General features: G+C 42.6%; 1 protein-coding gene across 2 annotated transcripts in view; it reads right to left on the bottom strand.

Moving 5' to 3' along the window:
- LOC107294380 (transmembrane protein 132D-like) overlaps positions 1-14,017 on the bottom strand; it is a 131,857-nt gene that overhangs the window by 1,399 nt on the left and 116,441 nt on the right. The window contains exons 4-7 of one of the 2 annotated variants that reach the window (XM_029285604.1): positions 9,310-9,515; positions 7,383-7,656; positions 3,930-4,121; positions 62-413 (exon numbers count right to left, since the gene is read on the bottom strand). In XM_029285604.1, the coding sequence (XP_029141437.1) occupies positions 62-413; positions 3,930-4,121; positions 7,383-7,656; positions 9,310-9,515 (1,024 nt within the window). The remainder of the gene's footprint in view (positions 1-61; positions 414-3,929; positions 4,122-7,382; positions 7,657-9,309; positions 9,516-14,017) is intronic. The other variant, XM_029285605.1, reaches the window with a different exon arrangement.

Here is a 14,017-nt window from a genome sequence, read left to right as displayed (position 1 = left end):
CTGTAGTAAGGTCCCTGTGGGCGAGATCTCTCCTGCAGGCTTGTCTTCTGACGCCGATCGCTGGTCCGGTTCTCTAGATGGACACCGTCTCCGCCAGGCTTACTGTCACTTGGGTTTGGGATGGTGTCGTTCTGACCAAACTTGACCTTGATGCTTCCAGTACCCACGGCCAGGACACTCTTCCTTTTGGACTTCTGACAGGATTCGCTGATCACCAGCTCCACTTTCACCAAGAGACCCTGGCCTTCTGACTCGGCCACGACGAACGGCCACTTAAACTTGGGACTCTGGTGGACGGAGACCACCTTCTCATCCAGAGACGTGGCCACCAAAGAGAAATCCTTGGCGTCGTAAATATCTAAGGGCACAACTGCTCCATCGCTGAACTGGATCCAGCAACTGATCACAGCTTCCTGTTTTTTGGGGGGAAATGAGATAGAATGACATTGGGACAAATCCAGCACAATTTGTTTTTTTAGACAGGTAGTCCTCGACTTACAACAGTTGGCTTAGTGACCATTCAAAAGTTACAAACGGACGTACGACCGTTTTTCACACTTACAACCCTTGCAGCACCCCTGTGGTCACGTGATCGAAATTCAGACGCTTGGCAACTGGTTCCTATTTGTGACGGGGGTCCTGTGATCTCCTTTTGCGATCGTCTGGCAAGCAAAGTCAATGGGGAAGCCAGGTTCATTTTCACAACCGTGTGACTCACTTCACAACTGCAATGATTCACTTAACGACGAGGGCGAGAAAGGTCGTAAAATGGGGCAAAACTCACTTGAGAAATGTCTGACTTAGCCAGATAAATTTTAGGCTCCATTGTGGTGGTATGTCTGAGCCTAGTGGTTTTCTTGCAGACATTTCATTACCCAACTTGGGAATATCATCAGTGGTGGAAGGGAGTGGGATTTGCAGAATTGAGGAGGAGGAGGAGGAGGAGGAGGAGGAGGAGGACTGTGGGGTCCTTGGTCCTCTCTGAGCTTGGTTGTCTTCTAGTAGTGTTTCATGACCCAAACATGATGATGTTACCTAGTTTGGGTCACAAAATGTCTGCAAGAAAACAACCAAACTCAGAGAGAACCAAGGACCCCTAATGCAGACATGGAGCAAAATAAACCTAATGCTGGAAAAATGAGAAAAGAAATAGAGAAGGATCCTAAAGTCAAAGACCCTTCCACTCCATACTTACAGTGGACAATCCAGTACATTTGGGATGTTCAGAAGCAAAGCAACACTCAAAACACAATAGCTGGTCCCATTCCAAATACGGCACCCAACTGCTGGGGCTAAGGCATGTAATCTTGTATTTCCCCACAAGCTCAAAGTCTCCCTTGAAACCCTCTAAATCAGGGGTCTTCAAACTTGGCCCTTTTATGACTTGTGGGCTTCAACTCCCAGAATTCCTCAGCCTGGCTGAGGAATTCTGGGAGTTGAAGTCCACAAGTCATAGAAGGGTCAAGTTTGAAGACCCCTGCTCTAAATTGATGGCCATGATCAACTCTACCAATAGCAGCTTGAGTCATGTAGCTATGGGTACAGCTGCTGGATCTCCTGATGCTGATGTTTAGCAGATGACCTCAAGATCAACAACCACATCATCATCATCATCATCATCATCATCATCATCATCATCATCATCATCATCATCAAAAGTTGGAAGGGACCTTGGAGGTCATCGAGTCCAACCCCCTGCTCAGGCAAGAACCCTACATCATTTCAGACAAATGGCTGTCCAGTCTCTTCTTAAAAACTTCCAGTGTTGGAGCATTCACCGCTTCTGGAGGCAGGTTGTTCCACTGGTTAATTGTTCTCACTGTCAGGAAGTTTCTCCTTAGTTCTAGGTTGCTTCTCTCCTTGATTTTGCTCTATCCATCTTTCCCCCTGCCTCCCACCTCCCCTTCCCCCCAGCACTATTCAAATCCATCTCCCCAAAACCACCAGGCAGGCAAAAATCACATCTGGATGGTTTCCACACACCAAAGGACCAACAAGGTTCAAGATGACGGAACTTGCTGAGATGGTTAAGTTGACTTCTTTAATCAGAGACAAAGACAATATCTACGTTTATTGCTGACTGAAATCCCTTGTAGACTTTTTGCTGCGAAACAGAAAAGAATGAACTTATGATGTACGGTTGGGATGATCAGACAGGATAGATTATAAAAAGGAGATGGATGTTGTAACTACCGAGAAAGGGATAAATTGATCATTGCACTTATAACTGCCCTAAAGAAGATTGCAAGCTACTTCCTTGTGGCTTTTCTCTCTCTTTTTTTTCTTTTCTTTCCCCCCCCCCCCTCTTTCTTGCACTTCAAGCTTTTTTTCTCTTTTCTTTTTCTGGCTCTGTGTTAATTTGTGTGGGTTTTTATCTTCCTTTCAACAACAACAAAATCTTTCATAAAAATTATATACATAAAAAAATGAAGGACCACCAAGGTTAAGAAACGGCTAGATTTGCCGTTCAACTAGAGTGTATAGAATCTTCTTCCCCAAAACATGCATTTTTGGCAGGTGAGCAGTACAATGTTGTATTATTTATGAAAGGTTACCAGAAGAAGAAGCAAAAAGAATTCATATTTTTTTTTCCACCCAGGGCTTGTTCTAGTTTTGCTGCCCTATTTACTGGCTGCAATGCTTCCCTATTTAGGTGTTGGGTGGCCTTGGGCGATGAGCACCTATGAATCTAAAATGTCCTTTTAGAATAATATTAACAGTCATACAAGGACACCAGTGCCAGTTCACCTGCTTAGCAGGAAAAGCAGATCTGGGGGAGGAGGGGTCTTGGTGGGCACAAGTCTCTGTGCTGGGAGGTGTATTGTCGGAGTAAGATTGTGGGAGATGTTGATGGAGGAAAGGGTGGGAAGCTAATAGGAGTGAAGAAGGAGAGTTGAAGTAGAAGAATAATATTATTGGGGGAGGAAAAGAGGAGAAAAACAGGGGAAGGGGAGGGATGAATAGGGAAGAGAAGGGATGAATGGGAAAGGAAGGGATGAATGGGGAAGGGAAGGGATGAATGGGGAAGGGATGACTAGGGAAGGGAAGGGATGAATGGGGAAGAAAAGAAGGAATGGGGAAGGGATGAATAGAGAAGGGAAGGGATGAATGGGGAAGGGAAGGGATGAATGGGGAAGGGAAGGGATGAATAGGGAAGAGAAGGAATGAATGGGGAAGGGATGAATAGAGAAGGGAAGGGATGTGAATAAGAGAAGGGATAATGGGGAAGGGAAGGGATGAATGGGGAAGAGAAGGAATGAATGGGGAAGGGAAGGGATGAATAGAGAAGAGAAGGGATGAATAGAGAAGGGAAGGGATGAATAGGGAAGAGAAGGGATGAATGGGAAAGGGAAGGGATGAATGGGGAAGGGAAGGGATGAATGGGGAAGGGATGAATAGGGAAGAGAAGGAATGAACAGGGAAGGGATGAACAGAGAAGGGAAGGGATGAATAGGAAAGAGAAGGGATGAATGGGGAAGGGAAAGGATGAATGGGGAAGGGAAGGGATAAATGGGGAAGAGAAAGGATGAATGGGGAAGGGAAGGGATGAATGGGGAAGAGAAAGGATGAATGGGGAAGGGAGGGAGGAAGGAAGGCCAATGGAGGGAGAGAGGGACAAAGGAAGGAAAGAAGGAAGGAAGAAAAGAAAGAAAGGAGGGAGGGAGGAAAAGGAAATGCAGTGGAAGAGGAAAGCAAAGAAACCAACATTATGAACACTGCCTGGTTCTCCATTTGGCTACCTGTAGATTCATAAGGCCATTTAAAATGTTGCCAATAAAATAGATCCCCTCTTCACCTATGGCTTATCAAAGGATCAATTGAGAAGTGACCGCTTATGCTTTAGGAAGAAATATGGGCCACCCGTGCTCAGACAGGACGCTCGGAGACCCAACCAGGGAAAAAGGACCTTCAGGGGTGAGGCTGCTAACCTGCTTTTCTGCTTGAAGCAGTTCTTGGGCGATGGCCGTAGCGAAGATGGCTTTGTTGCTTCCGGTGCTCAGCTGTAAGGAGAGCGAAAGACCGGACACCAGTTGGACCCCCAGGTCAGTGAGGGTCACCTTCTCATCAAGGACGGTCACCGTCTTCTCTGCCAAGATGGCATCGGAAAGTGGGGACAGGATCTGCAGGAGACAAGCAAAGTGGCAGTGCATCGCTACATTCCAAGGAAGTCACTTTTTCCAAGCACGCCACGTCTCATTTTTAACTAGGTAGAGCCTTTATTTTTTTTTCCCCCAGAAACCACAATTTTGTTAGATTGCAGCTCTATAAAACAACAATGATACATTACAAAGAGTGGTTTACTTGGGACTTAAGTTTCAGAAAATAGGATTGGGAAGGAAGGAAGGAAGGAAGGAAGGAAGGAAGGAAGGGAGGGAGGGAGGGAGGGAGGAGGGAGGAAAGAAAGGAAGGAAAAAGAAAGAATGAGAAAGAAAGAGAAAAAAAGAAAGAAAGAAAGAAAGAGGAAGGAAGCAAGGAAGGAAGGAAGAAGAAAGAAAGAGAGAAAGAAAGAAGGAAAAGAAAGAAAAAGAAAGAGGAAGGAAGGAAGGAAGGAAAAAGAAAGAGAAAGAAAGAAAGAAAGAGAAAGAAAGAGAAAGAAAGAAAGAAAGAAAGAAAGAAAGAAAGAAAGAAAGAAAGAAAGAAAGAAAGAAAGAAAGAAAAGGGAGGGATAGAGAGGGAGAAAGGAAGGAAGAGATGGGCTGGAAAAAAGCAGGAAGGAAAATAGGAGGGAGGGAGGGAAGGAAGGAAGGATGAAAAAAGGACAAAGGACCATCAGAGAACAATCTGTTCAAGGTGGGATGATCAGATGAGTTCCTCCTATTTTGTTTTCAGATTGAAACCTCTACAAGATGTTCATCAGGAATACACCTTCTCCCAAATTGCCCATTTCTACCCGTATTTTCTCTCAACAGATACATCTCTAAACACACCTTATCTCCAAAACCATCTTTTTCTGCACCTCTAAGGTGCTCCTGACTGACTGAGAACTTTGTTTTAAAATCCCGAGAACTGAGACTTCGGGATCTGCACATTTCAAAACGCAGATTAAGAAACACAAAGGTGATCCCTTCTTCAACTCTTCTTCCTTCTGTCTTCCCACCTCATCCCGGGAATTTTCCTCTGTTATTCATGTCTTATGCTCACGGGACCAGTGTTTTGCATGATTGTTTTTCTTTTCATACCTTTTTTTTTATTTGCTTCTGCTAAAAAAAATAAATAAGAAAGAGAGAGAGAGAGAAAGAGAGGGAGAGAGAGAGATAATAGAGATATGTCTATCATCTCTCTATCTCTCTCCCCCTCTAACATTTTTATCTCTATATTTCTATCTCTCTCTCCTTTAGAGCGAGATGATAGATAGATAGATAGATAGATAGATAGATAGATAGATAGATAGATAGATAGATAGATAGATAGATAGATAGATAGATAGATAGATAGATAGATAGATAGATAGATTCAAAATTTTGTGGCTGGCAAAGAGTTAGTGGGAGACTAGTATAGCTATTTCAAGCTCATTAGCTCTCATCAGCTAGTCATACCCTTCTGGGATTCGAACCTGGGAAGCCTGCATTACCCTTTCGAGCCATAGGTTCCCCCTTACTCCTATCACCCAACAGATAAGATAGATAGATAGATAGATAGATAGATAGATAGATAGATAGATAGATAGATAGATAGATAGATAGATAGATAGATAGATAGATGGATGGATGGATGGATGGATGGATGGATGGATGGATGGATGGATGGATGGATGGATGGATGGATGGATGGATGGGGAGGGAAAGAGAGAGAAAAGGAGAGAGGGAGAGAAAAGGGGAGAGAAGGAGGGAGGGAGGGAGGGAGGGAGGGAGGGAGGGAGGGAGAGAGAGAGAGAGAGAGAGAGAGAGAGAGAGAGAGAGAGAGAGAGAGAGAGAGAGAGAGAGAGAGAGAGAGAGAGAGAGAGACCAGATGGAGCAATCCAGGGGATGACACCATGTCACCTAAGTGGATGAATTCTGGGGAGACAGGTGACAGGTGTTCTCGCAAGTGAAGGGACCGACTATCCATTTGTCACTCACTTCCTTGCTGAATTTCCCTGCCAAATATATTCTTTGTATTTCTGGACACAAGGCAGAGCCAAGCATTTCTGCGGCTGATAAAATGTCTTCAGAAAGAGCTGCAGAGTGATGCTACTCTAACAAAGGACACCCCCGGGGTTTTTTTTGGGGGGGGGGGAAAGACTGCTAAATTTGCTCAATGCAATGTGTGGATTGCCGACTGCCGTAAAAGCTTTTTGCAATGCAAAAAACAAAACAAAACACCAAAACACCCCAAAAAAACAAAACCCACCTTATCTGTAGCTAATCCAACAGTATAAAATGAACTTTTAAGTCCCTTTCGGGGCATTCTTGAAACATAAAAACACTTCCTCCTGCTTTGTGCTATCATTTTGGTTTCTTTCTAGGGTGGCAGTCTGTTCCTTCCTATTTGTCCTGCTTTTCAAGGTAAACCAAGAACAGAGGTGGACTTTTAAAGGACTGTGGCTTTGTATTCAGTTTTTTTGTACTCTTTGGATAAGCTGTTCCGGCTCTGAAATGTATCTCAGTTTTTCTTTCTGCTTCCTTATGCACTGATCTGTGCAATAACGGTTGCTGGAATTGGGTATGTCTAGTTTAAATGAAAAGAAGGACTAGGGGTGACATGATGGCAGTGCTCCAATATTTGAGGGGCTGCCACAAAGAGGAGGGGGTCAACCTCTTCTCCAAAGCACCTGAAGGCAGGACAAGAAGCAACGGATGGAAACTAATCAAGGAGAGAAGCAACCTGGAACTAAGGAGAAACTTCCTGATCGTGAGAACGATTAATCAGGGGACCGACTTGCCTCCAGAAGCGGTGAATGCTCCAACACTGGAGGTTTTTAAGAAGAGATTGGACAACCATTTGTCTGAAATTGTATAGGGTTTCCTGCCTGAGCAGGGGGTTGAACTAGAGGACCTCCAAAGCCCCTTCCAACTCTGTTATTGTATGTTCTAAATTGCTTTCTGATCAGCACAAATACACCACAAAGCACACCAAGAGTCTTCTCCATGAGTCTCAGGAAAGATCTGTGAATGTCTGAAAAACCTGTTGGAAAGGTTGCTTGAACAGGGGGGTGGACTAGAAGACCTCCAAGGTCCCTTCCAACTGTGTCATGCTGTTATTCAGTTGGATGGATTCTGAACTTAATGAAACTTCCATATTCATATGCCCTATAGCCCTAAACAGGATGCTGCCTTCGTGTCTTAGTTGTGTCTTAGTTGTGAACATCTGTAGTGTCTGCAATTAGATGAAGGATATGATGAATCTTTTGGTCTGATCTAGAAAGGAATCTGTCTTTTTACCCAGCCCTTCATTGTGCTCACCTGTAAGGTAGTCATTCCTAACTCCTGTCCCATTAGCACCTGTCCATCTTGCAGCTTGGCAATCCTCGGCTCTTCCACTTGCATGAAATTCTTTACCAGGTCACTGATGTCCACTTGCCAGTCGGAGCCCAACAGGTAAGTAGTTTGACCACCAGGGTCCAAGGGCTCAGCTACAAACTGGGTAAGGACCCGCACTGTTGCATGCTGGTACTGGAGAGTACAACCTCTTCCCTTCCTCTCATCCTCCTCTTCATCATCGCTGTCTCTAACTAATCTGTGAAGAGATTCAAGCCAGATGGTCAAGCCAACCTAAAAGTTGACCTTGTGGCACTGTTGATGTTATGGCGTTAAAGACTTGCTCTTATGGGGTCCATGCATGATCTTATGACTTGCGTGGGCGATCCATCAGCCCTACTGTCAAGGTTCTGACTGGTAAACCCAACAAAGTAAACACAGCTGAGACAATTAAATCCCTAATGCAAAACTTTATTGAGTGCACCATTTCAGCGCTGATGAAAGGAAAACCAGCTCTGCGGTTTTCGTGCCTAAATTGTTATACAGGTAGTCCTCGACTTGCGAACACAGCTGAGCCCCAAATTTCTGTCGTTAACTGAGACATTTGTTAAGTGAATTTTGCCCCATTTTATGACTTTTCTTGCTTCAGTTGTTAAGTGAAGAACTGCAATTGATAAGTTGGCAACTTGGTTGTTAAGTGAATCTGGCTTCCCCATTGACTTTGCTTGTCAGAAGGTCACAAAAGACCATCACATGACTTTGGGACACAGCAACAGTCCTAAATATGAACCGGTTGCCAAGCATCTGAATTTTGATCACGTGATCATGGGATGCTGCAAGGATTGTAACTGTGAACAATGTTCCTCAGTCACTTTTTTCCAGTGCCGTAGTAACTTTGAACGTTCGCGAAATGAACTTGTGTTAAGTCGAGGACTACCTATATTAAAAGAATAGAAACCTCCCTCCCAATTGCCCAGTTGTAAGCTATTTGACAATTGTTATGAGAGAATCCACAATCTTCAATAAACATCTCTCCTTGGGTCCTTGGTTCTTCCGAAGTAGCCAGCTGATGTAAACAGCTCAAATACCAAACCTCTCCCTCTCCCAGGTCTGCTGGCAAGCTATGAAGCAGTTATGTCTGGACCATCCTGGTCACTCTGTGAGTCTTACTTTGGGGGGGAGGGGGGCTCCGCTGTTCCTTCCCCTTAATTAAACAACCTCTTGCCCCAAATTCCAACCTGAGGTCATTTTCACCTTCCACCTAAAACATGCTGGTGGAAACTCAGCCATTTCGATGAATTCAACGGGAAGACCAGTTGGATCTAGCAGTGAAGGTGTTGGACTAGGAGTAAGGAGAGCTGAGTTCTACTCTTGACTTGGGCATGGATTTCAACTGGGTGACTTTGGGGCCAATTACTGTCGCTCAGAAGCAAATCATCTCCAAAAATGTTGCTAAGACTTGTCCATGTAGCCACTAGGAGCCAAGACTGGTTGAAGGCCAGAGAGAGACACTCAAAGGAACACAGGCCACAAACACAAAGAAATTAAAATACAGTGCGAACCCAGGTTAACCAGACGGAGTATTCCGTGTGAACCCAATTTATGTATTGATATTGATCATTAATAAATGTACAATATATCTATCCACAAACGTTAGCTCTCCATTAGAATGTAAGGTATTGCCAGCTGTTCAGACTTAGTAGCAACAAGAGGCAACAATCTTAGTAGCAACAAGATTTCACACAACATAGAAAGGCCATGTAGGAAAGATGATTGGCTCCTAGTCCAACACCTTCACTGCTAGATCCAACTGGTCTTCCGGGTGTTGTGTGAATGAAGCCAATTGTATGCTTTCAGGGAATTATGGGAGAGAAAACCAAGGCGGGGCTAGAAAGATCCCAAGGGATCTTACCTCTTGTTAGAAACAATGGGGATCCTCCAGCCCTTGATCTGATTTAACTCTGGGTCAGAGATTTCAATCTGCAGTGGGAGGCGGGGAACCCACACAGTCAACTCCAGGGGGCTGTTCAGATGTTGGTAGGTGAAATGGACCACCACATTCACTTTGCCTTTCATTTCCTTCCCATTGACAAATACGTAGTCACATCTTTCGGACACCTGAAACAAGAAGGAGATAAAAGAGAGAACAATTTTAAAGAAGAGGATAACAGGACAACAGGATAACAGAGTTGGAAGGGACTTTGGAGGTCTTCTAGTCCAACCTCCTGCTCAAGCAGGAGACCCTATACCATTCCAGACAAATGGACATCCAATCTCTTTTTAAAAACCTCCAGTGTTGGAGCTTTCTCAACTTCTGGAGGCAAGTTGTTCCACTGATTAATTGTTCTCACTGTCAGGAAATTTCTCCTTAGTTCCAGGTTGCTTCTCTCTTTGATTAGTTTCCATCCGTTGCTTCTTGTCCTGCCCTCAGGTGCTTTGGAGAATAGCTTGACTCCCTCTTCTTTGTGGAGCTCCTAAATATTGGAAGACTGCTATCATGTCACCCCTAGTCCTTCTTTTCATTAGACTAGACATATCCAATTCCTACAACCATTCTTCATATGTTTTAGCCTCCAGTCCCCGAAGACATTATGCAGTTTCAACAAAATCAGATACATCAGTAGAATGAAAGGGGAATGTTTGAAATAAAGGCTCCGGGCTACTAGGAATTTGGAGTGAGGTATTACTAGATCGCATCTGTCTGTATGAAATCTGTATAAAATATATATTTTCTCCATCCTTTCTTACCCCAGTCTAAAAATGGAGATGTGATTCAAAAGCTTGCATCGGCACAAATTAAACCCTGAATTTCTGGTGGAGTGGGAGAAGTTGCTTTGAAATCTTGGCACAACTTTCAGAGATAAAATTCCTGAATCAACCGGAATGTCAACCAGAAGCTCTTTGGAGATGAACCCTTCAAAGTTGCAGAGGGAAAGAGTAATACCGTATCTTCCTCTGCCCGTTTTTCTTACTTAGGCTTAAGCTTTGATAACTTCAGATCCAGAGAAAGCTGAGCAGGGCAGAGAAAAATTGAGAAACCTCTGAAGCATGATTGAAAGAGCGGAATGGGGATTGTTTACTTTGGGGAAGAGAAGATTATGAGATCGACCATCTTCTAACGGGCAAAAGGCCCTTGTGCAGAAAATGAAGAAGTCCCCTGTGGCTTCAGAAGTATGAACTAATAACCCGGGGTGGAGGGAATAATAAGAAAAGCATCTTAATAGAAAAAGCTCATAATGGGGCACAATTGAGTTGGCTTCACATAGTTCTTATCCTCTTGAAGGATTAATCAAGAGCCTGGACAACCCATGTCAGAAGTCCTTGGTTGCTAGAGGCCCAATGTCAAATAACACAATGGGGCTAAAGAGCTCTTAAAATCCCTTTCTCAAGTCTCAAATCCTCTGGAATCACTGAACTGGAAGGAGTGTGTGGAGCCTTTTAAGTTTAATCTCCCACCCAGGGCAAGAATTCCAGACAGATGATCTTTGATCTCAAAAAGAGCCAACAAAAGAGAGCCACCATGCCATCAGACTTTGGCTCCTTGGTCTTGATCTTAACAGAATAACGGAGTTGGAAGGGACCTTGGAGGTCTTCTAATCCAGACCCCTGCTCAAGCAGAAGACCCTGTATCATTTTAGTCAAATGGCTGTCCAGTCTCTTCTTGAAGACCTCCAGTGATGAAGCACCTACAACTTCTGAAGACAAGCCGTTCTACTGATTAATTGTTCACTGTCAGGAAATTTCTCCCAAGTTCTAGGTTCTAAAATTTCTAGAAAAAAATTATCTCAAGGTTTCCAGTCAATACAAACTCACCATTCTTGTATAGGTAGCAACTCTATGTTCCTCAAAATCAACCTATCGATATCAGGAAATTTCCCCTAGGTCGCTTCTCTCCTTGATTAGTTTCCATTTGTTGCTTCTTGTCCTGCCTTCAGGTGCTTTGGAGAAGAGGTTGACTCCCTCTTCTTTGGGACAACCCCTGTGTCATGGTTCCGACAGATGAAACTCTTCAAAGAACTTTGAGGCATTGTTTACCTTAAAGAATCTTTATTTGAGCAGCATAGCTTCGGCACATACATAAGCGAAGCCAAAATCTGGATTCCCCTCCCCTTATAGTATCAAACACGATTCCCTCCTCTAATTAACAGTCATAAATCACCTTCTCCAATTAGTTTGAAATGCAGGCTTTTCCTCCTTTACTCCAACCCGCCATTCCTTATCATCTCTTATTTCAAAAGCCCTGAATTCACACACTATTACAATATTGTTATGTCTAACTAACTCCCATCACCTTCCTCCTCCTCCCCTCCCCAGTATCATCTAATTCTAAGAGTAAAGCATAAGAAAGAAAAAGGCTGCATCTCCATATATTGTCAAAGCAAGAACATCCAATGTTTAGCACCGTTAACACCCTGTCAAGTTATTTCCATTCTTTGAACTTCTTCCCAATGTCAGTTCAATTATGACTTGGTCCCTTGGCTATTAATAAGTTCAGATGGTCCTTTTGAGCACTTGGAACATTGTGGATTACAACCTTGCCTGACTGATAATTTCAGAAAACTAGAGGAAATTTAGTTCCACTTTTACTGAGACTGGTGCTACTAGATAGGAGAAGGGAAATACGGACTGCCATACATAAATAAAATACTGCAAGACCTACCTATACAATAAAAATACAAAAGACCCTTTACTCTTTCTCCAAAATACACTGGATGACAAGGAAGAAGATTCTAGAAAATGGAACATACAGCAGGCAGGGGAAATGTTTAGGGAATGTGGATGAGCAGAGTTTCCCCCCCCCAAAAAAAATACTCTACTTAAATTGTCTTTCTCAGGCCAAACAGCTTTCACAAAAATAGAAAGAAAATTCTTGGGCGATTTAATTGCCCTGGCTTGGAAAGCTGCTTGGCGAAGAAAGAAAACGAGAGTTAGACTTAAAAAAACAGAGGATTTGATCTATCAGATGGGGCACTATCTCTTTAATATACTTGTTTGAATATGATTAAAAGAACAGATGACCCTTAGATATAACTAGATTTTTATAATGAAAGATGTGATTTAGAATTAAAATAGCATTTTTTTACTTTTTTTTTATATGGGAAATTTGAAAATCAGAGGATTGGTATGAATAAGATTTTTCAGCTACAGTATATAAATGTAATTAATGTTGAGAAAATCACAACTGACAAAGATACTTCAAATATTGATGGGAAATCAAACTTTAATAAGAGCACAAAAACAGGATATTGACTTATGAATGGATATTATTGCTACTTCTGTAATATTAGTAAAATATGGTGAAGATGCTTATATCTAATTTTGTATACATCAATAGTACTAAGAACTGTAATTGTTTAATAAGGAGAAAAGAGAAAAAATATGAGAAAGAAAGGAAGATTGAGGAAAAAACTCTGGATTGTGCAGTACTGAATAGATTTATATTGAAGAACTTAATGTTAACTATGTGAACTCAGACGTGTTGTTTACTAAGCTCTAAAGACTGTAATTTTTAAAAGTTAATAAAACCTATAAAAAAACTAATAAGTTCAGATATTCCATATCTTTCATTTCCCAAGGCTTTTTTTGTCCATCTGCCAGCAAAGATGACACACCCCTCCTTTAAACCCAGGAGCACATATGCATGTCCAATAATTTATTAACTCCCATTTTGCAGTGGCGATGATTTGAAGGAATGATCTATTAAAGCTCTCAGCTGCTTCATTCTTTTTTTTTCTCTTTTAAATCGCCATCCATTACCAACTAGATTTTTTTTGTGTGTGTTCCATTATGCTCACTACAGTTAATATTTCTGACTTTGGAATATGCATGATTTTGCCCATACGTGAATTTAAGCCCCCTCCCTTTTTTTTTAAACTTTTCCTATTTAAATGCATATCAGATCTAAATCTTATTGAAACATCACAATCTGCAGCAGCATAATTTATAAGGGGGGGTGGGTGTTTCCACTCTTCCTTCCAGCCTAGCAGGCTGCAAAGGAAATTTATGCCTAGATCCTTGGTTTGTTATTAACTGCAGAAGTCTGGTACAATAAAATCCCCAGACCTTTTTTTTTTAATGTGTGGTACAATATTAGCTTTTATACATTCCAGAGGTTTCTCCCTACCCTTGGTACACACTGTTGCTTACTTCTCATTTTGGAGGAAAAAATTCTGCCCTGGGTTTTCCTTAAAACGGTGGACAAGTCTCCAAAGATCATCGTACAGCTAACGACGAATTGCGCACTGACTGGAACCACTAAGCCAGCTCATTAATTCCCATAAATGTAACCAACCACCCTGGGGAATTTTGCAAGAACAGGTTCCCCCCCGCCCACCTCCTTTTTGGAGGGCAAAAACGCAAAAGCTATTTTTAATTTATTACAGAGGCTTAATTGTACGGCTTTCGTTGGCTTAACACAAGTAATGCAGTAATACAAATGGCTTAGCATAAGCTTTGGCTACCTCTTCTCCCCCCCCTTTTTTCCCCTTTCACAGATCATGAGAGTTCTCAGCTTAATACTTGGTTTATTTTAATTAGGGATCTGCACAGGCTTGGATGTTGTTTTCAGTAGGCGCGACTGTTGGGCGCGGTTTAATCCGGGGTCAATATTTGTTTACCGT

The sequence above is a fragment of the Protobothrops mucrosquamatus genome, unplaced genomic scaffold, assembly GCF_001527695.2.
Source record: "Protobothrops mucrosquamatus isolate PMUCROS unplaced genomic scaffold, P.Mucros_1.0 scaffold1929, whole genome shotgun sequence".
Lineage (NCBI taxonomy): Eukaryota > Metazoa > Chordata > Lepidosauria > Squamata > Viperidae > Protobothrops > Protobothrops mucrosquamatus.
Note: the sequence above shows the minus strand (reverse complement) of the source record. Positions and strands in the feature narration are given on the sequence as shown.